We start from the raw sequence: 25395 nt of genomic DNA on the forward strand, positions 1-25395 counted from the left end.
TCTCTACAGTAAGTGGGGGCGGGTCTGTATCTCTCTACAGTAAGTGGAGGCGGGTCTGTATCTCTCTACAGTAAGAGGAGGAGGGTCTGTATCTCTCTACAGTAAGTGGGGGCGGGTCTGTATCTCTCTACAGTAAGTCGGGGCGGGTCTGTATCGCTCTACAGTAAGTGGGGGCGGGTCTGTATCGCTCTACAGTAAGTGGGGGCGGGTCTGTATCTCTCTACAGTAAGTGGGGGCGGGTCTGTATCTCTCTACAGTAAGTGGGGGCGGGTCTGTATCTCTCTACAGTAAGTGCAGGAGGGTCTGTATCTCTCTACAGCAAGTGGAGGAGGGTCTGTATCTCTCTACAGTAAGTGGAGGAGGGTCTGTATCTCTCTACAGTAAGTGGAGGAGGGTCTGTATCTCTCTACAGTAAGTGGAGGTGGGTCTATATCTCTCTACAGTAAGTGGGGGCGGGTCTGTATCTCTCTACAGTAAGTGGAGGCGGGTCTGTATCTCTCTACAGTAAGTGGGGGCGGGTCTGTATCTCTCTACAGTAAGTGGGGAAGGGTCTGTATCTCTCTTCAGCAAGTTGAGGAGGGTCTGTATCTCTGTACAGTAAGTGCAGGAGGGTCTGTATCTCTCTACAGTAAGTGGAGGAGGGTCTTTATCTCTCTACAGTGAGTGGAGGCGGGTCTGTATCTCTCTACAGTAAGTGGAGGAGGGTCTGTATCTCTCTACAGTAAGTGGAGGCGGGTCTGTATCTCTCTACAGTAAGTGGAGGCGGGTCTGTATCTCTCTACAGTAAGTGGGGGCGGGTCTGTATCTCTCTACAGTAAGTGGGGGCTGGTCTGTATCTCTCTACAGTAAGTGGAGGAGTCTCTGTATCTCTCTACAGTAAGTGGGGTGGGTCTGTATCTCTCTACAGTAAGTGGAGGCGGGTCTGTGTCTCTCTACAGTAAGTGGGGGCGGGTCTGTATGTCTCCACAGTAAGTGGAGGCGGGTCTGTATCTCTCTATAGTAAGTGGAGGCGGGTCTGTATCTCTCTATAGTAAGTGGAGGCGGGTCTGTATCTCTCTACAGTAAGTGGAGGAGGGTCTGTATCTCTCTACAGTAAGTGAGGCTGGTCTGTATCTCTCTACAGTAAGTGGGGGCGGGTCTGTATCTCTCTACAGTAAGTGGGGGCGGGTCTGTATCTCTCTACAGTAAGTGGGGGCGGGTCTGTATCTCTCTACATTAAGTGGGGGCGGGTCTGTATCTCTCTACAGTAAGTGGGGGCGGGTCTGTATCTCTCTACAGTAAGTGGAGGCCGGTCTGTATCTCTCTACAGTAAGTGGGGGCGGTTCTGTATCTCTCTACAGCAAGTGGGGGCGGGTCTGTATCTCTCTACAGCAAGTGGGGGCGGGTCTGTATCTCTCGACAGCAAGTGGGGGCGAGTCTGTATCTCTCTACAGCAAGTGGGGGCGGGTCTGTATCTCTCTACAGCAAGTGGGGGCGGTTCTGTATCTCTCTACAGTAAGTGGGGGTGGGTCTGTATCTCTCTACAGTAAGTGGTGGCGGGTCTGTATCTCTCTACAGTAAGTGGGGGCGGGTGTGTATCACTCTACAGTAAGTGGAGGCGGGTCTGTATCTCTCTACAGTAAGCGGGGGCGGGTCAGTATCTCTCTACAGTAAGTGGAGGAGGGTCTGTATCTCTCTACAGTAAGTGGAGGCGGGTCTGTATCTCTCTACAGTAAGTGGAGGAGGGTCTGTATCTCTCTACAGTAAGTGGAGGTGGGTCTGTATCTCTCTACAGTAAGTGGAGGAGGGTCTGTATCTCTCTACAGTAAGTGGGGGCGGGTGTGTATCACTCTACAGTAAGTGGAGGAGGGTCAGTATCTCTCTACAGTAAGTGGAGGCGGGTCTGTATCTCTCTACAGTAAGTGGAGGCGGGTCTGTATCTCTCTACAGTAAGTGGGGGCGGGTGTGTATCACTCTACAGTAAGTGGAGGAGGGTCAGTATCACTCTACAGTAAGTGGAGGAGGGTCAGTATCTCTCTACAGTAAGTGGAGGATGGTCTGTATCTCTCTACAGTAAGTGGGGGCGGGTGTCTATCACTCTACAGTAAGTGGAGGCGGGTCTGTATCTCTCTACAGTAAGTGGAGGAGGGTCTGTATCTCTCTACAGTAAGTGGGGGCGGGTGTGTATCACTCTACAGTAAGTGGATGAGGGTCAGTATCTCTCTACAGTAAGTGGAGGCGGGTCTGTATCTCTCTACAGTAAGTGGAGGTGGGTCTGTATCTCTCTACAGTAAGTGGAGGCGGGTCTATATCTCTCTACAGTAAGTGGGGGACAGTCTGTATCTCTCTACAGTAAGTGGGGGCGGGTCTGTATCGCTCTACAGTAAGTGAGGGCGGGTCTGTATCGCTCCACAGTAAGTGGGGGCGGGTCTGTCTCTCTATACAGTAAGTGGGGGCGGGTCTGTATCTCTGTACAGTAAGTGGGGGCGGGTCTAAATTTCTCTAAAGTAAGTGGGGGCGGATCTGTATCTCTCTACAGTAAGTGGAGGCGGGTCTGTATCTCTCTACAGTAAGTGAAGGAGGGTCTGTATCTCTATACAGCAAGAGGAGGAGGGTCTGTATCTCTCTACAGTAAGTGGAGGAGGGTCTGTATCTCTCTACAGTAAGTGGAGGAGGGTCTGTATCTCTCTATAGTAAGTGGAGGCGGGTCTGTATCTCTCTACAGTAAGTGGGGGCGGGTCTATATCTCTCTACAGTAAGTGGAGGCGGGTCTGTATCTCTCTAAAGTAAGTGGACGCGGGTCTGTATCTCTCTACAGTAAGTGGGGGCGGGTCTGTATCTCTACAGTAAGTGGGGGTCTGTATCTCTCTTCAGCAAGTGGAGGAGGGTCTGTATTTCTCTACAGTAAGTGGAGGAGGGTCTGTATCTCTCTACAGTAAGTGGAGGCGGGTCTGTATCTCTCTACAGTAAGTGGAGGCGGGTCTTTATCTCTCTACAGTAAGTGGAGACGGGTCTGTATCTCTCTACAGTAAGTGGAGGCGGGTCTGTATCTCTCTACAGTAAGTGGGGGCAGGTCTGTATCTCTCTCTACAGTAAGTGGAGGCGGGCCTGTATCTCTCTACAATAAGTGGGGGCTGGTCTGTATCTCTCTACAGTAAGTGGAGGAGTGTCTGTATCTCTCTACAGTAAGTGGGGTGGGTCTGTATCTCTCTACAGTAAGTGGAGGCGGGTCTGTGTCTCTCTACAGTAAGTGGGGGCGGGTCTGTATCTCTCTACAGTAAGTGGAGGCGGGTCTGTATCTCTCTACAGTAAGCGGGGGCTGGTCTGTATCTCTCTCTACAGTAAGTGGGGGCGGGTCTGTATCTCTCTACAGTAAGTGGGGGCGGGTCTGTATCTCTCTACAGTAAGTGGGGGCAGGTCTGTATCTCTCTCTACAGTAAGTGGAGGCGGGTCTGTATCTCTCTACAATAAGTGGGGGCTGGTCTGTATCTCTCTACAGTAAGTGGAGGAGTGTCTGTATCTCTCTACAGTAAGTGGGGTGGGTCTGTATCTCTCTACAGTAAGTGGAGGCGGGTCTGTATCTCTCTACAGTAAGTGGGGGCGGGTCTGTATCTCTCTACAGTAAGTGGAGAAGGGTCTGTATCTCTCTACAGTAAGCGGGGGCTGGTCTGTATCTCTCTACAGTAAGCGGGGCGGGTCTGTATCTCTCTACAGTAAGCGGAGGCGGGTCTGTATCTCTCTACAGTAAGCGGAGGCGGGTCTGTATCTCTCTACAGTAAGTGGAGGAGGGTCTGTATCTCTCTACAGTAAGTGGAGACTGGTCTGTATCTCTCTACAGTAAGTGGAGGCTGGTCTGTATCTCTCTACAGTAAGTGGAGGCGGGTCTGTATCTCTACAGTAAGTGGGGGCAGGTCTGTATCTCTCTACAGTAAGTGGGGGCGGGTCTGTATCTCTCTACAGTAAGTGGAGGAGGGTCTGTATCTCTCTACAGTAAGTGGAGGCGGGTCTGTATCTCTCTACAGTAAGTGGGGGCGGGTCTGAAATCTCTCTACAGTAAGAGGAGGAGGGTCTGTATCTCTCTACAGTAAGTGGAAGACGGTCTGTATCTCTCTACAGTAAGTGGGGGCGGGTCTGTATCTCTCTACAGTAAGTCGGGGCGGGTCTGTATCGCTCTACAGTAAGTGGGGGCGGGTCTGTATCGCTCTACAGTAAGTGGGGGCGGGTCTGTATCTCTCTACAGTAAGTGGGGGCGGGTCTGTATCTCTCTACAGTAAGTGGGGGCGGGTCTGTATCTCTCTACAGTAAGTGCAGGAGGGTCTGTATCTCTCTACAGCAAGTGGAGGAGGGTCTGTATCTCTCTACAGTAAGTGGAGGAGGGTCTGTATCTCTCTAAAGTAAGTGGAGGAGGGTCTGTATCTCTCTACAGTAAGTGGAGGTGGGTCTATATCTCTCTACAGTAAGTGGGGGCGGGTCTGTATCTCTCTACAGTAAGTGGAGGTGGGTCTGTATCTCTCTACAGTAAGAGGAGGAGGGTCTGTATCTCTCTACAGTAAGTGGGGGCGGGTCTGTATCTCTCTACAGTAAGTCGGGGCGGGTCTGTATCGCTCTACAGTAAGTGGGGGCGGGTCTGTATCGCTCTACAGTAAGTGGGGGCGGGTCTGTATCTCTCTACAGTAAGTGGGGGCGGGTCTGTATCTCTCTACAGTAAGTGGGGGCGGGTCTGTATCTCTCTACAGTAAGTGCAGGAGGGTCTGTATCTCTCTACAGCAAGTGGAGGAGGGTCTGTATCTCTCTACAGTAAGTGGAGGAGGGTCTGTATCTCTCTACAGTAAGTGGAGGAGGGTCTGTATCTCTCTACAGTAAGTGGAGGTGGGTCTATATCTCTCTACAGTAAGTGGGGGCGGGTCTGTATCTCTCTACAGTAAGTGGAGGCGGGTCTGTATCTCTCTACAGTAAGTGGGGGCGGGTCTGTATCTCTCTACAGTAAGTGGGGGAGGGTCTGTATCTCTCTTCAGCAAGTTGAGGAGGGTCTGTATCTCTCTACAGTAAGTGCAGGAGAGTCTGTATCTCTCTACAGTAAGTGGAGGTGGGTCTTTATCTCTCTACAGTGAGTGGAGGCGGGTCTTTATCTCTCTACAGTAAGTGGAGGAGGGTCTGTATCTCTCTACAGTAAGTGGAGGCGGGTCTGTATCTCTCTACAGTAAGTGGAGGCGGGTCTGTATCTCTCTACAGTAAGTGGGGGCGGGTCTGTATCTCTCTCTACAGTAAGTGGAGGCGGGTCTGTATCTCTCTACAGTAAGTGGGGGCTGGTCTGTATCTCTCTACAGTAAGTGGAGGAGTCTCTGTATCTCTCTACAGTAAGTGGGGTGGGTCTGTATCTCTCTACAGGAAGTGGAGGCGGGTCTGTGTCTCTCTACAGTAAGTGGGGGCGGGTCTGTATGTCTCCACAGTAAGTGGAGGCGGGTCTGTATCTCTCTATAGTAAGTGGAGGCGGGTCTGTATCTCTCTATAGTAAGTGGAGGCGGGTCTGTATCTTTCTACAGTAAGTGGAGGAGGGTCTGTATCTCTCTACAGTAAGTGGGGCTGGTCTGTATCTCTCTACAGTAAGTGGGGGCGGGTCTGTATCTCTCTACAGTAAGTGGGGGCGGGTCTGTATCTCTCTACAGTAAGTGGGGGCGGGTCTGTATCTCTCTACATTAAGTGGGGGCGGGTCTGTATCTCTCTACAGTAAGTGGGGGCGGGTCTGTATCTCTCTACAGTAAGTGGAGGCCGGTCTGTATCTCTCTACAGTAAGTGGGGGCGGTTCTGTATCTCTCTACAGCAAGTGGGGGCGGGTCTGTATCTCTCTACAGCAAGTGGGGCCGGGTCTGTATCTCTCGACAGCAAGTGGGGGCGAGTCTGTATCTCTCTACAGCAAGTGGGGGCGGGTCTGTATCTCTCTACAGCAAGTGGGGGCGGTTCTGTATCTCTCTACAGTAAGTGGGGATGGGTCTGTATCTCTCTACAGTAAGTGGGGGCGGGTCTGTATCTCTCTACAGTAAGTGGGGGAGGGTCTGTATCTCTCTACAGTAAGCGGAGTCGGGTCTGTATCTCTCTACAGTAAGTGGAGGCTGGTCTGTATCTCTCTACAGTAAGTGGAGGCGGGTCTGTATCTCTCTACAGTAAGTGGGGGAGGGTCTGTATCTCTCTACAGTAAGTGGGGGCGGGTCTGTATCTCTCTACAGTAAGTGGAGGCGGGTCTGTATCTCTCTACAGTTAGCGGAGGCGGGTCTGTATCTCTCTACAGTAAGTGGAGGAGGGTCTGTATCTCTCTACAGTAAGTGGAGGCTGGTCTGTATCTCTCTACAGTAAGTGGAGGCGGGTCTGTATCTCTACAGTAAGTGGGGGCAGGTCTGTATCTCTCTACAGTAAGTGGGGGCGGGTCTGTATCTCTCTACAGTAAGTGGAGGAGGGTCTGTATCTCTATACAGTAAGTGGAGGAGGGTCTGTATCTCTCTACAGTAAGTGGAGGCGGGTCTGTATCTCTCTACAGTAAGTGGGGGCGGGTCTGTATCTCTCTACAGCAAGTGGAGGCGGGTCTGTATCTCTCTACAGTAATTGGGGGCTGGTCTGTATCTCTACAGTAAGTGGAGGCGGGTCTGTATCTCTCTACAGTAAGTGGGGGTGGGTCTGTATCTCTCTACAGTAAGTGAAGGCGGGTCTGCATCTATCTACAGTAAGTGGGGGTGGGTCTGTATCTCTCTACAGTAAGTGGAGGCGGGTCTGTATCTCTCTACAGTAAGTGGGGGCGGGTCTGTATCTCTCTATAGCAAGTGGGGGTGGGTCTGTATCTCTCTACAGTAAGTGGAGGCGGGTCTGTATCTCTCTACAGTAAGTGGAGGTGGGTCTGTATCTCTCTACAGTAAGTGGAGGCGGGTCTGCATCTATCTACAGTAAGTGGAGGCGGGTCTGTATCTCTCTACAGTAAGTGGGGGCGGGTCTGCATCTATCTACAGTAAGTGGGGCGGGTCTGTATCTCTCTATAGTAAGTGGGGATAGGTCTGTATCTCTCTACAGTAAGTGGGGGTGGGTCTGTATCTCTCTACAGTAAGTGGAGGCGGGTCTGCATCTATCTACAATAAGTGGGGGCGGGTCTGTATCTCTCTATAGTAAGTGGAGGTGGGTCTGTATCTCTCTACAGTAAGTGGGGGCGGGTCTGTATCTCTCTACAGTAAGTGGAGGCGGGTCTGTATCTCTCTACAGTAAGTGGAGGCGGGTCTGTATCTCTCTACAGTAAGTGGAGGCGGGTCTGTATCTCTCTACAGTAAGTGGGGGCCGGTCTGTATCTCTCTACAGTAAGTGGGGGTGGGTCTGTATCGCTCTACAGTAAGTGGAGGCATGTCTGTATCTCTACAGTAAGTGGGGGCTGGTCTGTATCTCTCTACAGTAAGTGAAGGCGGGTCTGTATATCTCTACAGTAAGTGGAGGCGGGTCTGTATCTCTCTACAGTAAGTGGAGGCGGGTCTGTATCTCTCTACAGTAAGTGGGGGCTGGTCTGTATCGCTCTACAGTAAGTGGAGGTGGGTCTGTATATCTCTACAGTAAGTGGAGGCGGGTCTGTATCTCTCTACAGTAAGTGGAGGCGGGTCTGTATCTCTCTACAGTAAGTGGGGGCGGGTCTGTATTTCTCTACAGTAAGTGGAGGCGGGTCTGTATCTCTCTACAGTAAGTGGAGGCGGGTCTGTATATCTGTACAGTAAGTGGAGGCGGGTCTGTATCTCTCTACAGTAAGTGGAGGCGGGTCTGTATCTCTCTACAGTAAGTGGGGGCTGGTCTGTATCGCTCTACAGTAAGTGGAGGTGGGTCTGTATATCTCTACAGTAAGTGGAGGCGGGTCTGTATCTCTCTACAGTAAGTGGAGGCGGGTCTGTATCTCTCTACAGTAAGTGGAGGAGGGTCTGTATCTCTCTACAGTAAGTGGAGGCGGGTCTGTATCTCTCTACAGTAAGTGGAGGCGGGTCTGTATCTCTCTACAGTAAGTGGGGGAGGGTCTGTATCTCTCTACAGTAAGTGGGGGCGGGTCTATATCTCTCTACAGTAAGTGGAGGCGGGTCTGTATCTCTCTACAGTAAGTGGGGGAGGGTCTGTATCTCTCTACAGTAAGTGGAGGCGGGTCTGTATCTCTCTACAGTAAGTGGAGGCGGGTCTGTATCTCTCTACAGTAAGTGGGGGAGGGTCTGTATCTCTCTACAGTAAGTGGGGGAGGGTCTGTATCTCTCTACAGTAAGTGGGGGCGGGTCTGTATCTCTACAGTAAGTGGAGGCGGGTCTGTATCTCTCTGCAGGAAGTGGGGGCTGGTCTGTATCTCTCTACAGTAAATGGGGGCAGGTCTGTATCTCGCACCTGGTCCCTCTGCTCGGTTCCTCCTTGGTCCACGGAGTTGACTAGCCGCCGTGCGACCTTGGTCGGATCGGGTTGATACTTAGTTACGCCCCTCCAGGCACTCCTCGGTTCATGGTACAGTGGGATCACTAATCACGCTCATGCCAGTCAGTCCGGGCGCGAGCGTAAGAATAAGAGGTGAGGGCGGGTCTTTTTCCCTTGATAAGAAGTGAGGGCGGGTCTTTTTCTCTTTATAAGAAGTGAGGGCGGGTCTTTTTCTCTTTATAAGAAGTGAGGGCGGGTCTTTTTCTCTTTACAAGAAATCAGGACGGGTCATTTTCTCTTTACAAGGTGTGAGGGTGGGTCTATTTCTCTCTAATGGAAGTGGGGGTGGGTCTTTTTCTCTCTAATGGAAGTGGGGGTGGGTCTTTTTCTCTTAATAAGGAGTGAGGGTGGGTCTTTTTCTCTCTAATGGAAGTGAGGGTGGGTCTATTTCTCTCTAAAGGAAGTGGGGGTGGGTCTTTTTCCTCTGCTCCTGCTCTCTGACCTATCAAATGGGATAAAGTAAACTTTCAGCTCAGGGCAAGCTGGGAAGGAAAGAAAGGGAATTTCCAGCACCTGTAGTGCTGGAAAAATGCCAATAAAGAAGAAGCACCCACATAAAAGGAGTGGATGGCAAGTTACAGCACATGAGACTTGTGGACAGTTCCTGCAGATATTAGCCAGGTATGTGTAGCAGGTATTGTTTATTACAGGGTACCCTACCAGACTCTTGTGACATGGTGTCCGCACTGATTCAGCATTGTCCCATAGAGCTGTGTGACATAATGTAAGGATGGACGCAGTGTCAGTGAGGTCTAGCCCTGTCTACGTCCATTGGTTTGCGTTCCTAGAAGGAAACATGGGGCACATATGGGACAAACCTTCTCACCCATGCCCAGATTTACTCTGCAGGTGAAGTTAAAATGCCAGGAAAATTATATTTCTAATGTGACTTCCAAATATACATCATCTTGTGTGCTCTTACCTAGCAGACCTCCGGAGGTGGAGGACAACCCATCTCCTCTCACAATGTAAAAGCCCAGGTGGTTCATCTGCAGGTAGGTCGGATGCTGGTAGCGGTGGAACAGGATCAGCAGCTCCACCTTACGACCGATCCACACGCTGATGTTGGAGGACGGAGAGATTTTGATGGTCAATTTGGGCTTTCTGATCAGAGTCGGTCGGGTTACAGGGAGAACCATCACTTTTTCTCCCTTGAGCATCAAACTGTCCAGAGAGATATTGACTACGTAGTTGATCCGTGGCTGCTTGATGGTGATGGTGATGACATCTAGGTAGGTCCGTAGTCGGTTTTCATGGCCGATTCTCAGAGGAGCCTTCATCAAATGCCCATTTACTGTGATACCTAAAAAAAAGACACAATTGCAGGAGGATATTTGGATTATAATTGGAAGCTGCATTTACAATTCTGCAGGCTTCAGAGCTGAAATCTCCCAGAATTCCTTGCTGGCTCAAAGTCAGCCCAGAACTTGCCCTGGTAGTTGGTTAGGGCAGGTAAACATTATTCTCCTCCCTAGAGGGTACCTAGCATTTTCATTTATTTTTAATTGGGGATCGGTGGGGGTCTAGGTCCTGGACCTCCAACCAACAAGTATAGCAGCGCCACCCAGTGTGTACTGCAACCACTAAGTGTCTGTGCCTTCTATGAGAATTACCAGCAAGGGTTTTTGTACCACCGATGTGTGAAGAAAGTGAAGTTTTCTATAGGACTGAGACTGTTTAAAGGGGAACCCCCGAGCATGGGAAAACTAAGTGACCCCTTCATTTATTATATAGTAGGAGAGGGTGCGAGTAGTTGGATACAAGTTCTGATCTTTTTCGGTTCTTCACCTTTTTCGAGGTCTCAGGTGCACAGTTTGGTTTCATTAAACTTTGAGGCTTATGAGGGAACCTGATCCAGCCACAGAGGAAATGGAGGATTTCATCAAAAGTAGGTAAAGGCGCGAGAACGATACCTGTGACCGGATCAGAGAGGAGCTTCAGAATATCCCCGGGTCGTCCATCGAGAGTGAAGCACAACTTCTCTCGGATTGGAAGCAAGTTCACCACAAAGTGAGGATCACCATCAACTGCCACAACAGAAAGTCATAGTAAGATGGCAAAGTTCACGAATATATATTATTATTATTTCTCTCCATTTTTTTTGTTTAGAATTAGTCACCAGAAGACATGAAGGTCTGAAGCCCGGGCACTCCGCGGGAAACGCCTGAAAATATAAAAATTAACATTTATAACATAATGAATCTCAGTGCAGATAGAAAGTGAGCTTAGCTGCAATACCAGACGTGGACCATGCACAAGAGTGGCGCTGTTCGTCCTGACCCTTGTGCCAAAAAGAAGACTTGCCCCAATGCAAGGGGGCTTCCATTACCCTACTATAACCATGGTGTAAATTTGCACCAGGGGGCTTGTTATGGTGCTGTTTCATAGTTTTATTATGTAGGCATCATACTAGGCACCAGAGGTTTAAATTTAAGGGTTACTCCCCATCTTCATAAATTGTTATTTTCATATTGCGATTGTAAGAACAAGCACTTTTGCAATTTACTGCTTATTAAAATTTACAGCCGTTCTTGAGATATTAACAATTTTCTTTTGTTTACAACTTGTTGCCTTGGAGACCGACCACCGCTGCTTAACACAAGAGTGTTGATATCTCAAGAACGGCTGCAAATTTTAATAAACAGTAAATTGCAAAAGTGCTTGTATTTACAAGCTCTATGCGACAATATAAATATCTGAAAATGGGAATAACCCCTTGAAGCTTGTGGGCCTTAATTTCAAATCTGTACCAGGGCCCCCACCTACTATGTAGAATATATAGTCCTCCTAGTGTTATTTTGGAACTATACTGGTATACATTTAGCATTATGAAAGCAATACTCTCTATTTCAAATGTTCCAAAAGGCAGCCCCAACATGTTTATCGAGGACCTCCATAGCTGTTCAGGTGGTCTTGGCCCTAGCTTAATGGTTCCTATGTCTCAATACTAAACTGCTACAATCGCCTTCATCTTCATAGGACTGATAGACCTTCACGACACTCACCGACATAGTCCATGTCCTGTTCCACTATTAGGTCTGCCCCGTCATAGTACCCATCTGCTTCTTCATAATTAGGATCTGCAATGTGAAGACATTATATTTTTTGCAAGCTACAAAAAAAAAAACTATTCTGCAATACCAGAAACAGTCTAAGAACAAGAGGGGGGCACTGTTTGTAAAAAAAAAATAATTAAACAGCACGCACGTCTTTTATAGTCTCAGACTGTCAGATTTTAGAATGAGGTAGCATGTTTACTGGTTCGGCTACTTCTTTTCACACCTGGCTGCTGATTTGCAGAAGTGGCCGCAGAACGCGTTGGCGGAGCGGAGAGTTTGCACTACATACAAAATGTGTTGAGTTGGCAACAGGTGCGATCTGCAAACACACAGAACCATTCCGTGCCTTGCAAATAAGCGATGATGGAGGACATTTAATATTCGCTACCTCCGTACTTTGACAGTTGTTTGTTATTTTAGCAGATGTGCGCAGCGTGCGCCAACAATATGCCAGCGTGTGCCAATGATGTTTAGTGTTTGACAAGGCTTAGGAGGATCCTCTGGTGGGCGCCATGCTTACTGACACTTTTGGAACCACTGGACGTGGTATGGACGGCACAGCAGAGGGGCCTCGGCAGGACCATTACTTACAGTTATATGAAAAAGTTTGGGCACCCCTATTAATCTTAAGCTTAATGTTTTATAAAAAATGGTGTTTTTGCAACAGCTATTTCAGTTTGATATATGTAATAACTGTTGGACACAGTAATGTTTCTGCCTTGAAATGAGGTTTATTGTACTAACAGAAAATGTGCAATCTGCATTCAAACAAAATTTGACATGTGCATAAGTATGGGCACCTCACCAGAAAAGTGACATTAATATTTAGTAGATCCTCCTTTTGCAAAAATAACAGCCTCTAGTCGCATTGTCCCATTGACAATGAATGGTGCAGAGGTCAGGTATGTGCACCTCCGCTCAATTCAAGATGTCTCTTATTGGGTTCTGGGACCCCATTCTTGGGATCGTTAAGTGTCCCAATGTTTGGGCCCCCAGCAATTAGCAAGTTATCCAATGACTAGAGCCTAAAGTGTGATTTTGTTCTAATGAATTCTATAAAGATGGTGTCGGGAGAGAATTTCTTGGGTCCACCAGAGGAAATGACTCTGACGAATAATCCCCCATCTATACAGAACATGTGCATGTTCCCAATAGATTGCATTGTCATGTACCCCTGGACTCAGTGGCGGATCCTCCGATGGGCCAGTCCCTTTCTCATAATACCTTATAATATTTGGCCTGAAAACCTGAGGCAGACACAAAGACAAAGTGGGCCCCTATGTAACAACAGAATATGGGCCCTTTGCTCTCCAGTATTTCATCAAGCATCTCCTTATGTATCAGGCATCAAATTCATGAACTCAGTCGCTTCCATGCAATCTAATAGTCAGTCGGAAGCAACTATGAAGGTGGCAGTGAACCCCCTGACCAGCTAGGTGCCTGCTCTGGTCACACATATGGTACATCTGCCCCTGCTGGAACCCTCCTTTTATATAAGAACATCTGTACAAATTCATTTATTCTTCTTGTACACAAAGTACCTGTAATTGCATCAAAAAAGCTGTAAACCGGAGGAGGATTTAGGGATTCCACAAAAGATGAATATGAGAAGGTCCCGGGCAGAAGTTCGGTGTCATCAGGAAGAAGCAGCAGCCTCAGGGAAGTGGGGTTCACAGGAACAGACGTAGGAAACATTGTGCCGAACGACTCCTCCTCCACATCCTCATCCCATTGATCCAGCGTAACTGGACTGACCGAAGAGGCAGAAAGATTACCAGTTACTGGCTCTGGTGCCGCTTCTGTGGTTGAGATGTTGGGGCCACTGCTGGGAACCATTGAAATGTTTGGAGATGCAGAATTCAAAACGGTGGAAGAATTTTTCTCGATCTTGGAAACAGACATCACAGTTGGAGTAGAACCGTCTGGACGTGGTGTGGTGTTGGGGGATAGAAGCTTTGGTGTAGTGTTGGGGGACTGAAGCTTTGGTGTTGTGGTTGGGGACAGAAGTTTTGGTGTGGTGTTAGGGGAGAGAGGTTTTGGTGTGGTGGTAGGGGACAGAGGCTTTGGTGTAGTGTTAGGGGACAGAGGCTTTGGGGTGGTGTTAGGGGACAGAGGCTTTGGGGTAGTGTTAGGGGACAGAAGCTTTGGGGTGGTGTTAGGGGACAGAAGGGTGTTGTGGTGGAAAATCGATTGAGTAGTTGGAAGTGATCCAGAGGCAGAGGCCATAGTTGTTATCTTTCCTAAGACACCAGCTGTGGTTGTTCCTGTAGATACAATTGCTTGACCTCTGGTTTCTGTAACTTGAGAAATTGTTGATGGCCTTGATGTGGTTGGCCTGGTTGTGCTAAGTTTGGCCGGTGTTGATGTTCTGGATGTTTTATTGGCCTGCTTTGTGGTCCTGGCCACAGTAGTGGTCTTGGCTTTTACTGGAGGAATACTCAGAGGAGATGCAAAAGTCTGGGAGGGCATTGCATTCGGCTGAGTTGCAGTACTAGGCATTAAACTAGTAGAAGTAGTGGTCGCTGGAGTTGTTTTTGGCTCATCTGGGTCATCAGGCTTTACGACGATCAAGGAAGTGAGCGGTGTCACAAAGTTATACTTAAGGGACAAGTTGGTGGCTTTTTCAGTGAGAATCTTCCGAGCGATAGTATCGTTGGCCTTGAACCTTGCCTGCAGTAAGTCCTGAATGGTGAAATAGGCCCAAAGCCTTTGGACAAACCACTGAATTTCATCCACATTGCCCGAACATCCAAAACTGGATTGTGTGGCATTGTCCTCCAAAGTGATGTCATTTTCCAAGCTGATCTTCTCTTTCTGGTCATGGGCGGTCATCCTAACCTGAAGGTTCTTGGAGCCAGATTTTAACTTCCCAGTGACGACCAACTCCGAGCCGTCAAAATAGTTGGGGAAAAGGGTCTGTGTTACATTTTGAGCTGTTTCTCCAAGGTAAGCTAACTCGATATCGAAGAGGAGAGGACTCGCAATCTCATCGTAAAAGCCCTTGAGCTGCAGGGTGGCATCAGAATACTCGTAAATGCGTCGCGCTATACCGCGGTTCTCCAGGGACAGTCTACGCATGAGGCTGTAGTCCGCATCCTCTCCAAATGCCAGGCAAAACAGTGAGGTGGTTCCCCTGAGAGCCTTTTGAGCATTTTGAAGTATTCGAGTGGATGCAGTAACTCCAGAGGTGGCCTCTCCATCCGTCAGGAAGATGATAAGAGGTATCTTCTGCTTTCTTCCACCTCTCTCCAGTTTAGGCGATGTCTGGTTGAAGATAGAAGCAGCTGCCATGATTGCAGCATTAATATCAGTCCCTGAGAAGACACAATATTAGTTTTGGTCAGTCCTTCCATCATTTTATCTCTGCAAATTTATCATAATCTTATTTGCCACTTTTCTATCCAGGAAAGTCCTTGCAAGAGCTATGTAATGCTATCACTGATAACAAGTATGCTGCCCAGTCCATATATTTAAAGGGACTGTTAAAGAGACTGCTATACTTAATGCAGGAGCAGAAGAGGCAGTTCCTGACTCAAAAACAGGTCCTAGTCTGCGCCCCCCAACATCTCATTAGGCAGAACATAGTGACTCAATTTTAACCGGAGTTTGCCTTTACAATGCTTGTCTGATTGATGACCCCATTTTCTAATACTGTATTAGGGTTTCCAGATTAAAGGGATTGTCCCGTTTTTCACATATTTGGCATTTGCACAAGATATGCCATGAATTTATGATACAACAGGGCCCCATATTCATCTCGAGAACAAGAGGCCCCATCACACTCTGTCCAGGAATTTATTGGTGGCCATGTATGCATGGCTCTCTCCATTCTCTGCTGGGATCCACATCTATCTCAAGAACGAGGCCCCATCATACACCGTCTGGGAATAGAGAGGTGGACATATATATGCGGCTTTCCTTATTCTCTGCCAGGACCCACATCTATCTCAAGATTGAGGCATAGTCACAAGCCAGTGGGAATTTAGAGGTGGACATGTATGCGTGGGTCTGCCCATTCTCTGCTGGGACCCAATCTATTTCAAGAATGAGGCCACGTAATACTTTGTCCGGGATTAGAGAGGTGGCTATTTAGGAGCAGCTTTCAACATACTCTGCTGGGACCCACATCCATCTCAAAGATGAAGCCTCTTCAGATGCCATCTGGGAATGGACAGGTGGACATATATGTGTGGCTTTCCCTATTCTTTTCCGGGACCGATATTTGAGGCATAGTCACACACCCACGAGAGTTTAGAGGTGGCCCTGTATGTGTGCTTATTCCACTCTCTGCTGGGTCCTACATCTATCTCAAGAACGAAGCCCAGTCACACGCTGTCCAGAAATGTAGAGATGGCCATATATCCACAGCTCTCCTCATTCTTCACTAGGACCCAAATCTAGCTCAAAAATAATGTCCCGTCACCTGTAGTACAGGAATATGGAGGTGGCCATGCATGCAAAGCTCTCCCCATTCATCCCCAGACCCTACTACCACAAAAAAGGGAGGGGCCCCATCACATACTGTCCAGAAATGGAGAGGTGGCCATGTATGTGTGGCGCACCTGAGGGTTCAGTCGCCACAGAGGTACTGCACCTCACCCACAGGTGTGACATCTCCTTCTCTCAGGTAGGGATGGAGTACTGCCCCAGGACCCCAACACCTGCACTCAACACTACACTACTCCAGGCCGGCTGGAAGGGCATTATGCACTTCTTCTGCTGCCCTGTCCCTGGCTGGAGTGGGGGGAACCAAAGAGAGGGGGAACCAGTAGTGGGTGTGGGTGGAGGACGTAGAACAGAGGAGCACTTAGAGAATAGATATATATAGGGAGCCATCTTAGAGTAGGAGAGTTCAGTTAGTTATGCAGTGAGAGAGGAAGGGAGCAGAGTCTCTTCAGGAGCTCTGCTCCATAGTGGGGCCTAGTAAGAGAGGCCCAGGAGTGAGAGGGGAGTCAGGGAGGAAGGCTCCGGTAACAGAGGGGATCCCAGGGGGTACGGTGAGTGCAGGATGGCACCCGTACGCCCGAATTTGCCAAGAGTCAGAGGGATCAGGCCGCAGGAAGGGAACCGGTCCCTGGACCAGCCGTGTTACTCCAAGTCTCGGCTGGAAAACCGGAGGCTTCTGCACTTCCATGGTGCAGTTGCCACAACCTCACCCTAGCCGCCGTGAAGGGCACCAAGTAGGTCCGGGAACTCCAGGTTGCCCAGAGGGATCTCAGAGTACCCGATCGGGACTGTGTGTGGGGAGCGCAGGGCAGGAGGGAGAAGATCCAGCGCGGGAAGTCGGCCAAGAAAGGAACATAAAGAAAGGGGGTCCCGTTAAGTGCTTCTAATATACCTGAAGGAGTGCTGAACCCCTGCCTGGCAAACCCAGTGCGACGCGGGAGTCTGACACCTGGACAGTGTACCCGAGGAACCTAAAAAGAACTGTGAGTAAACTCGGATGACTGCACTCCACTGTCTCTGTCAGTTATTTCCACCATGCTCCCGCACCTGCACTACAACGCCCAGCATCACCATCTGCAACCACACTGCCCCGGGGGCCCGCTTCGCCTGTGGGGAGCAGAAACATCCCAGCTGCCATCCAATCACCCCCGGAGGTCTGCAGCAGCGCCGGTACCCATTACCGGGAACCACAGGTGGTGTCACGAGACAAAAACTGTTAACAAAACCCCTGTTAAAGAGTGACCCCGGAGTTCGGGCCCGGGAGCCGACTGCCGTGACATCCCACAGGAGGTAAAGGCCCGGGTACCGAGTTTCCCCCATATATTCCCCCTGGGCGCGTCAGCTCCACGACTCTTCTTATTAGTTTCAAGGAAAGTTCTGAAGCTTGCCAAGCATGCTCACATACAATTATATGGAGAGAGAAAATAATGCAGCCGGTGACTGGGTCCCATCTCAAGATAGATGCCGATCCCCCATGTCTTGAGAACAGTATATGCTTGTGCATGAAAGTGTGAAAAGGGAATATCCCTTTAATAGAAGGAAGCACCTAACTTGGGACTCCATCACTTTATAGGAAGTGACTTTAAAGAAAGTCTCTGGAGGACCCAGCAAACCCGTGGATTATATGACTACCATGTAATACTTCATTTACCCTGTGGTGGTGCTGCAGCGCAATTGATCACTTGGTTCCTGGTAGATACAGCTGATCGCTGGAGGTCCACCTCATTTTGGAAATATTGCAAAGGAAAAGAGAATGGACACTTTTTCGGCTTGGTTTTCTGGGACTTAGGCCAGGAGCCTGTGTCTGGTTTTTAAGTACATTACTGTGTGACAACTCCCTGCAGCTGGCGTAGGACTATCGGGTAGAAGTAAACTTTTACAACTTCTTCCACCTACACTGGAGAGTTCCTCCATAAAGGTGAGTTTACCAGTGAAGCTACTTGGCCCTTTCTCTACAAACATGTAAACTGAGATTTCCAGGAACACATGGAGTTTGCTTTCCTCCCTTCCAGAATAAATACTCCGATATCCTCCGGTATTCATTTTCCAGACATTTTTTTTTTTACTTATGACATTTTCTTAAGACTTAACCTGAACGTCTCAGCAGATTGGTGACGTCATCTTACTTACATCCGTCGGCTTCAATCTTATTCACGTACTCCTTGGCGCTCTTGATATTCTGGTGTGTCGCCTGGATGGACGTGTTGGGTTTCCAAACTTTTACCACATCTGAGAAGGTGATGATATTGAAGGAGTCATCTCGGTGGAGGTCACTTAAGATCACATGCATCGCACTTTTAGTCTGAGAGAGCAAAAATAAAAAATAGGAAAGGTATGGCGGTATACATGGTGTTCAACAGAGAGGTTGTATACACCTTCATCAGAAAATGACCAATTGTTTAAATCAGTTTTTTTGAGTTACATTTTTAAAAAAATTTGGGGAAATGTTTTTTCTTTTTCATTCTAAAACAAAAACAACTAAATTTGTAATTTTGCAATTTCCACTAGAAATTAGATTAGTTCCTGCTGTCTTTTCGGGAAGCCTTTTCATCAAGCTCATTATCAGCAGAGGCAGGGGTTACACCTCCATACACAGCTCGACCAATCACAACGGGCGATGTCACAGTTCCTCCTCCCTTCATAATAACCCTTGCACACGCTCATTAGATGCTTCACTACAAAAGATAATGTCAGAGTCTGATCACTGCCACACAGAGACAGCACATTCCAAATTACAACTCCAAGGGCGATCATCCCTGATCTCTGATATCATATTCATATCACTAGTATCAGATGGATGCAGCTTGGTGACAGAAACAATTCTTACAAATTCAATAAAAAAAATTCAAGTTTACACCCACAAATTCACCTGTTTCATCTTGGTGCCAAACATTGACCCGCTGACATCTATAACAAAGATAACATTCTTCTGGATTGCTGGAAGTCCCCGAGGAGCGAAGTAGTGAACAAAATATCCATTGTAGATCTGGATGACAAACATGAAATTTGGACAACGCCTTCACTTTATGTCATGGACTAGAAGTCTAGGAGTCGATTTATCATATTACTTACCTGGACATCACCCGCAAGGTCTTTCAAGGTCACATCGTACTGAATGACAAAATCGGCAGCAATCCCGGAGTTGGATTGGGCGGCCTGTTCCTCGGGGGTGGGCTGGAATGTGATTCGTGCACAGTGTGGACTTTTTTCTATCTCAGTAGATGGAGGTGTGGTGGTTTCACCTGTAGGAACCATAGATATTTTCAACCTAAATCAATTGTTCTGGGGTCATTTTAGGTCTCCATTTGGTTATTGGTACCCACCTCGTACAGCGTTTGTAAGCAGACGACTGGACCGCAGAGGTAGTACCCGAACGTAGTCTATCCCTGTCCTTTCAGAGATGGTCACCTGAACGGTGAGGTTCTGGACTATCTGACCAGGTTTCACACTAACAGAGTGCTCATATTTGCCCAGTTGTCTTCTCAGTAGCTCTTCGTAGGTCAACGTGAAGGTAATTTCTCCACCAGCCTCAACATTCATAGAAACGCGGAACTTCTCTGTCTCTCGATCTCTGTGGGAATGAAAGGGAAGATACATAGCAGAGTAAAGGAAGACCCATTCTTACCCCCATACTCTAGTGACCATGTTTCCTTCTCTTCAGTCTGGTATGGAAATTGTAGAGGTGTGACTTAATATATATTAATATATGTGACTCTAGAGATCTGGACATGTCTATTGTCAGAAGCCTTTACCCAATTGCCAAGATGGACCAGACAGAAATTCATTGATGAACTGCAACACTACAAGTCAATATTCTCTTACTCAGTCCGGCATCCTTGGTGCCTCTGGAGCTTATTAGGCTCTATGACAAGATGTCATCATGTCACTAGGCCTCATACAACATCAAGATGTGCCTATCGACACGATTTCGCCAAAGGGCCCAGAAAGCGTCAGAGGTGCCAAGGATGAGGAGCGCAGGTTTGAAAAACAGCAGCCGTGGATAACAGGATTGGACGACCGAACCACCCTAGTTTCCATGTAATACGTGTTGGTGTTGTGTCCACCAGAGTAGAACCCCCATCTATGATGTCCTAATTGGGCATGTGGAAAGGAGTTGTTCAGATAGGACAGATCAATTTATCACTGGAGGATGCCTTAAATTGAAAGGGTTACAGGTGGGCATTGATGAAGACTGCAGGAGACTTTTAGTCTTTTGGCTGGAGTGCTTCTTTAAGGATTTGTAAAAATGTAGGCTCGATGATATTACTTGTGCATTTTACTAAAAATTGGAGCAATAGAACATTTCCACTATCAATCATGTTTGTAGACATAAGGAAAGATAAGCCTGTTATGTACATGGTGCCCGTGATGTACGTAGTTGCTTCTCTCCTTATGTTCTTACCTGGTCCCAACATGAGCTGTAGTCTTTCCCTGACGTCTGGCTTCATCATACATCTTCTTGGCCTGGTGTTTTTCCTTGACCTCAGCTATATGAGTCTTACCATTAACTGTGCTGTAAGTACAGAAGTCTATGAGTTATTTTCATACTAGACACTTAAAGGGATTGTCTGGTTTACAAAACCGATGCTGAAATATTAAGACAATTTGAGGAGGGTCCCCCTCAACCCAATCAGGATCCTCCACTATTTGCCAAAATGGTCAGTGGCTAAAAAGGCAGCAGAGAATCTTTCTCACTTTGGAGAATTCTTTGCCCTTGTGGTCCCCACCAGTCTTTGCTTCCTTTGCTGGAGTGATGATTTCACATACATCCGTGCGACTGCTGCAGCCAATCACTGGCCTCACGGTCTTGTTACATATATGCAAGCACCACCGCTAAGGCCAATAATTGGCTGCAGCGGTCACTTACACGTATGGAGTGTCATCACTGCAGCAATGAAAACAAAGACTGGCAAAGACCACCAGATCATGTGACCTCCAATAATGGCATGTGTGAAGTGACTTCATAGCTAGAAAGGTGCTGTGCCAGTCTGTCTTTTATCTGCTTCACTAGGCTTTATTTGGAGGCTGTCAATGTTACAAAATGGCCTCATTAAGACCCCCTCATAGACAAAGTGGAGAGCAGCTACAAAATTTCCCATCTGCTATTTATATGGTCACCATCTCACTTTCACGAAGAGGTGGTCCAATTGGAACAACCCCTTTAATTCACAATATTTTGTTCTCTATGTTCTACTACCATAGAAAATGGCACATTTTCCGGGGGCTGCACGAGCCTCTTAAAAACTCTCCTGTGCAGTCAGAAGGTTTTTTCTACACAAAGTTGGGATGCTGCGTCATGAGACAGAGCCCTGCAATCAATCGCATTTTCAGGAGCAGGAAATGGGGCATAGAGAGGCCTGGAGTGGAAATAGGGGTATGGCTATAAAGAAGAAAAATCAGGTGACCCCCAGAAGGCCATCACTCAAAGTTGACAAATAGGAAACAATCCTTATAAAGTGGATCAGTCAAGAATTAGTCTATTTAATAGATCTCTTAGACCTAATGAGGTTGGTGTACTTTCCTTGAATATTCATATCAGACTGGCTGTGTATAGGTGGAGAAGATTATGTAGCACCCCCTCTGAAGACCCCTGTTGTTTTATTGTGTGTAAATTGAATTTTATTCTGTGTTTTACCCTCATGTCGGCTGCATGTTTCTTGTTAGTCAGGTGTGACAGGGTTAAATGTAGGGCCGGCCCAGAGTGGGGAGGAGTAATGGGCACTAGTGTTTTAGTTCCTGTTTTTTTAGGAGTTAGGGTGCAGTGGGCACAGCGTAACACACTGACCCGTGTGGCCCTGTACCGGGAAGATGGAGGTCCCCAGAGTAATCAGTTATGCATATGTAACGATCTTCACAAGTAATGTGAGCGCCGTCCATAACCACTACAAATGTGCCTCTATATTGTGCAGAAGAGAAAGTCAAGCATTGCTCCTGCTACCCCATGTATATATGTTCCAACCTCGGCAAACAAGACTTTATTTTTGCAAAACCGTCTGTTTTCTTCATCGTGAAGGTAAAGGGGTCCGGTGCCGCACAAATTGTGCCGGAATGTTTCCTGAAGGTGTCGGTAACAGAATTGCAACAGCACGCAGACACCCAGGGACCCCTATGTAAGGTGTTTAGGGAAGCGGAAATAGAAATTGGCCAAACCCCCCCACCCCTTACACAAGTATAATCCTCAAATTAAAATGAGTATTTTGTGAGCAGTACTCATAAAATGCTCACTGTAGTATTAGACAGGAAAACTTTAATAAATGATTATACAGCGATTCTGATATGGATTTTTTTTATCGTAAGCACACCAGCCTCATCAGGTGTAAAAGACCTATTTAATAATGTATGAGGATTATATTGTGAAATCTGATGACAGTATGGGTATTGTCGAATAGCTCTTGTAAATACAAGCGATCCTGCAATTTACGGCATATTAAAATTTTCACCTGTTCTTGAGATATTAACCCCTTCACGACATATGACATATATTTACATCATATGTCATGTCCCTGACTTTGATGTGGGCTCCGAAGATGAGCCCGCATATTTCTCTGCACATGACAAGCTGATTTAATCAGCTGTGATGTGCTTTTAACAGCCATGGGTGGATCAGAGCTTCAGCCGCGGATGTTAACCAGTTAAATTCCGCTGTCAATCTCTGACAGTAGGATTTAATACGCTCTGGTTGGAAGCGCGTCATTCCAGCCGCACATCGGCAACCCTGTCACGTGATCGTGGGGCGCCAATGGGTTGTTATGACATCCGAGGGTCTTCTGAAGACCCCCACTCCCCCCGTGCCTGTCATTACGATATTCCTGTGAACACAGGCTCATGGCCGGCGTTCATAGGAGATCGGCATTTCAGCTGTACATAGTAGTGATGAGGCCCTGCTATGAAGAGCACAGGTGATGTCATGGGTGTGTCAGATGTGACAGACAGTCGCCCTCTAGTTGGTTGCAGAAGATCTCTTCATTTGTCATTACAGACACCTTCTTAGCTGTTTCACTCTAGGATCCAGCGGCTACCTCCCTCCTGCTAATTGACACCCCCACCTAGGTGTTTAAGTAGTTTCACTTTGCAGCAGGAAGGTTCCGGTGATATTCACATGTTTCCTTATGAACGCTCGGAGCTATTTCAGACTGCTTTCCACTCCCCCTTTCCCAAGTGTCTGGGCTTCCTTCCCCTCTTCCCTTTGTGTTTCACCTAGTCTTTCCTACACAGTGCGTGACAGGTGATCGGACAATCGCAGCTTCAAGTCTCCTAAGGGGACTATTACATTCAGTAAAGTGAAAAAAAAAGGTTTTCAAAACTATGAAAAACAAAAAACACAAAAGTTCAAATCACCCCTTTTTGCCCCATTTAAAATAAAACAATTTTTTAAAAAAAAAATACACTTATTTGGTATCGCTGAGTTCAGAAATGTCCGATCTCTGAAAATATAAAAATAAATTAATCCGATCGATAAACGGCACAACGACAAAAAAAAAATTGAAATGGCAGAATTACGTTTTTTTGGCCACCGCAACATTGCAATAAAATGTAATAAGGGGAGATCAAAATATTGTATCTACTCCAATAAATACGTCAGCTCAGGGCGCAAAAAATAAGCCCTCACCCGACCCCAGATCCTGAAAAATGGAGACGCTACGGGTCTTAGAAAATGGCGACATAAGCAAAGACTTTTTTTTCATTCGATTTCAGAATTTTCTTTTTATGTTTGGTATCTGCGTACTCGTACTGACCTGAGGAATCATATTGTCAGGTCAGTTTTATAATATAGTGAATATGGAAAATAAAAAAAAATAAAAAAACAATTGTGGAATTGCACTTTTTTTTTGCAATTTCACCGCACTTGGAATTTTTTTCCTGTTTTTCAGTACAGTATATGGTAAAATCAATGGTGTTGTTCAAAAATACAACTTGTCCCCCCAAAAAAATAGCCATATTGATGTAAAAATAAAAAAGTTATGGCTTTTGGAAGAAGGGGAGGAAACCCCCCCCCCCAAAAAAAAAAGAAAAATGACCATGGCGTGAAAGGGTTAACACTTTTCCTTTGTTTACAGCTCATTGCCTTGGAGACCGACCACCGCTGCTAGACAAACGCTATGCTTTAAAGTTCTTTTCTATTGAGCTTGTAAGCGCTGCTCTGAAGCTGGAGTGTGCTGTTAACCTCCTAATCCTGGAAGTGCTTAGAAATTACACAGCAGTGGTGGTCGGTCTCCAAGGCAATGAGCTGTCAACAAAAGAAAAGTGTTAATATCTCAAGAACGGCTGCAAATTTTAATGAGCAGTAAACTGCAAAAGTGCTTGTTCTTACACGCACTATCCATCTTTGAAGATGGGATTAACCCTTCATGCTGAAGTACACTGATTCTTGAGGCCTAAAACAACAGGACACCCATCTTTCAAGCAAAATTAGGTCGTGCACGGCAGCATTTTTTGTTGTTGAGAAAGCCGCATTTGATTGAAAAGGAACAATGTTTGTTCCCGGTGGTAATTTACGATCCGGTACACTGTGTCCTGAACTTCGCTGATCTCTGGAGTCGCTAGAATTCATTAGCGATGGACATTGGGACACAAACACCTCGGGTCGGTCATCGCTGTCCCTGACATTGCAGGCCATGTTGATTCCTTCTTGATCCGGCGGCTGAATACAAGCGGCTCCTCTGTCTCCGCGTCTCCAGGCAAGCTGAAGTCTTAGAGAGACACGCATAGACGGCCGGCCAGCGTAAACTTCAGGGCAGGGGCCGGCCAAGATTAACTTGGCCGCAGTGACAAAACCTTCCCTTGTGACAGCGAGCTGTGTGCGGGGATGACTTGCACCATTTCTTTCCTCTTTTCTGTTTATCCTTGGTGCTTTTCCAGGCCTGACTTCAAAGCTCCAGGTTATTTCTGAATTATTATTTTGCGGCCAACATCAGCAAAGTGGGTAGAAAACGGCAGCAGCTTTCTCCATATTAGATTTATATAGCGATAGGACTACTTACTATGGCTACTCATGAGTGAAATCCTCAGGGAACACAAAGAAAAATCAATTGTGCTCATAAGTGTAACCTTGTTAGAGCAGCAGTTTGTGCTGCAGAGCTGCACTTCCTACTGTAACTAAAGAAGTGGCGATCACGGTCAGACATTTTTCATTGAGCCGAATCTCTTCATAGGCAATGGCATATATGAGGTTATGGATTTCAGGTCAAGAGACAAGCGGCCGGACTGCGGCCCGTGAATATCAGATGTGCGAAACCGGCCTTACTGTGTTTCTGCCTGAATTATCGGCTTTTCTCTCGGTTTAACTAAATACTTTTATTTTACAGCAGAGCAATTTTTTTTAGGAATCTGCATTGTGTTATCACTCAGTTATTTCTCCTGGAAATCTATGATTAAACTGATAATTGTTATTATTTTATGTCACTTAATGTCTACATGTAGGGATACACTTTATCGACAAAGGGAA

At 47.1% G+C, this 25395-nt stretch overlaps 1 protein-coding gene across 1 annotated transcript in view; it reads right to left on the minus strand.

Moving 5' to 3' along the window:
• The window catches only part of ITIH6 (inter-alpha-trypsin inhibitor heavy chain family member 6), a 136613-nt gene that overhangs the window by 73912 nt on the left and 37306 nt on the right, over positions 1-25395 (minus strand). Inside the window, exons 4-13 of the mRNA XM_073640049.1 lie at positions 20353-20463; positions 19274-19521; positions 19023-19192; positions 18820-18936; positions 18081-18252; positions 13046-14818; positions 11451-11525; positions 10565-10609; positions 10359-10472; positions 9368-9748 (exon numbers count right to left, since the gene is read on the minus strand). Coding sequence (XP_073496150.1) covers positions 9368-9748; positions 10359-10472; positions 10565-10609; positions 11451-11525; positions 13046-14818; positions 18081-18252; positions 18820-18936; positions 19023-19192; positions 19274-19521; positions 20353-20463 — 3206 coding nt within the window. The remainder of the gene's footprint in view (positions 1-9367; positions 9749-10358; positions 10473-10564; positions 10610-11450; positions 11526-13045; positions 14819-18080; positions 18253-18819; positions 18937-19022; positions 19193-19273; positions 19522-20352; positions 20464-25395) is intronic.

Source organism: Phyllobates terribilis, unplaced genomic scaffold (genome assembly GCF_046119375.1).
Source record: "Phyllobates terribilis strain yellow unplaced genomic scaffold, ASM4611937v1 Scaffold_7__3_contigs__length_470593459, whole genome shotgun sequence".
Lineage (NCBI taxonomy): Eukaryota > Metazoa > Chordata > Amphibia > Anura > Dendrobatidae > Phyllobates > Phyllobates terribilis.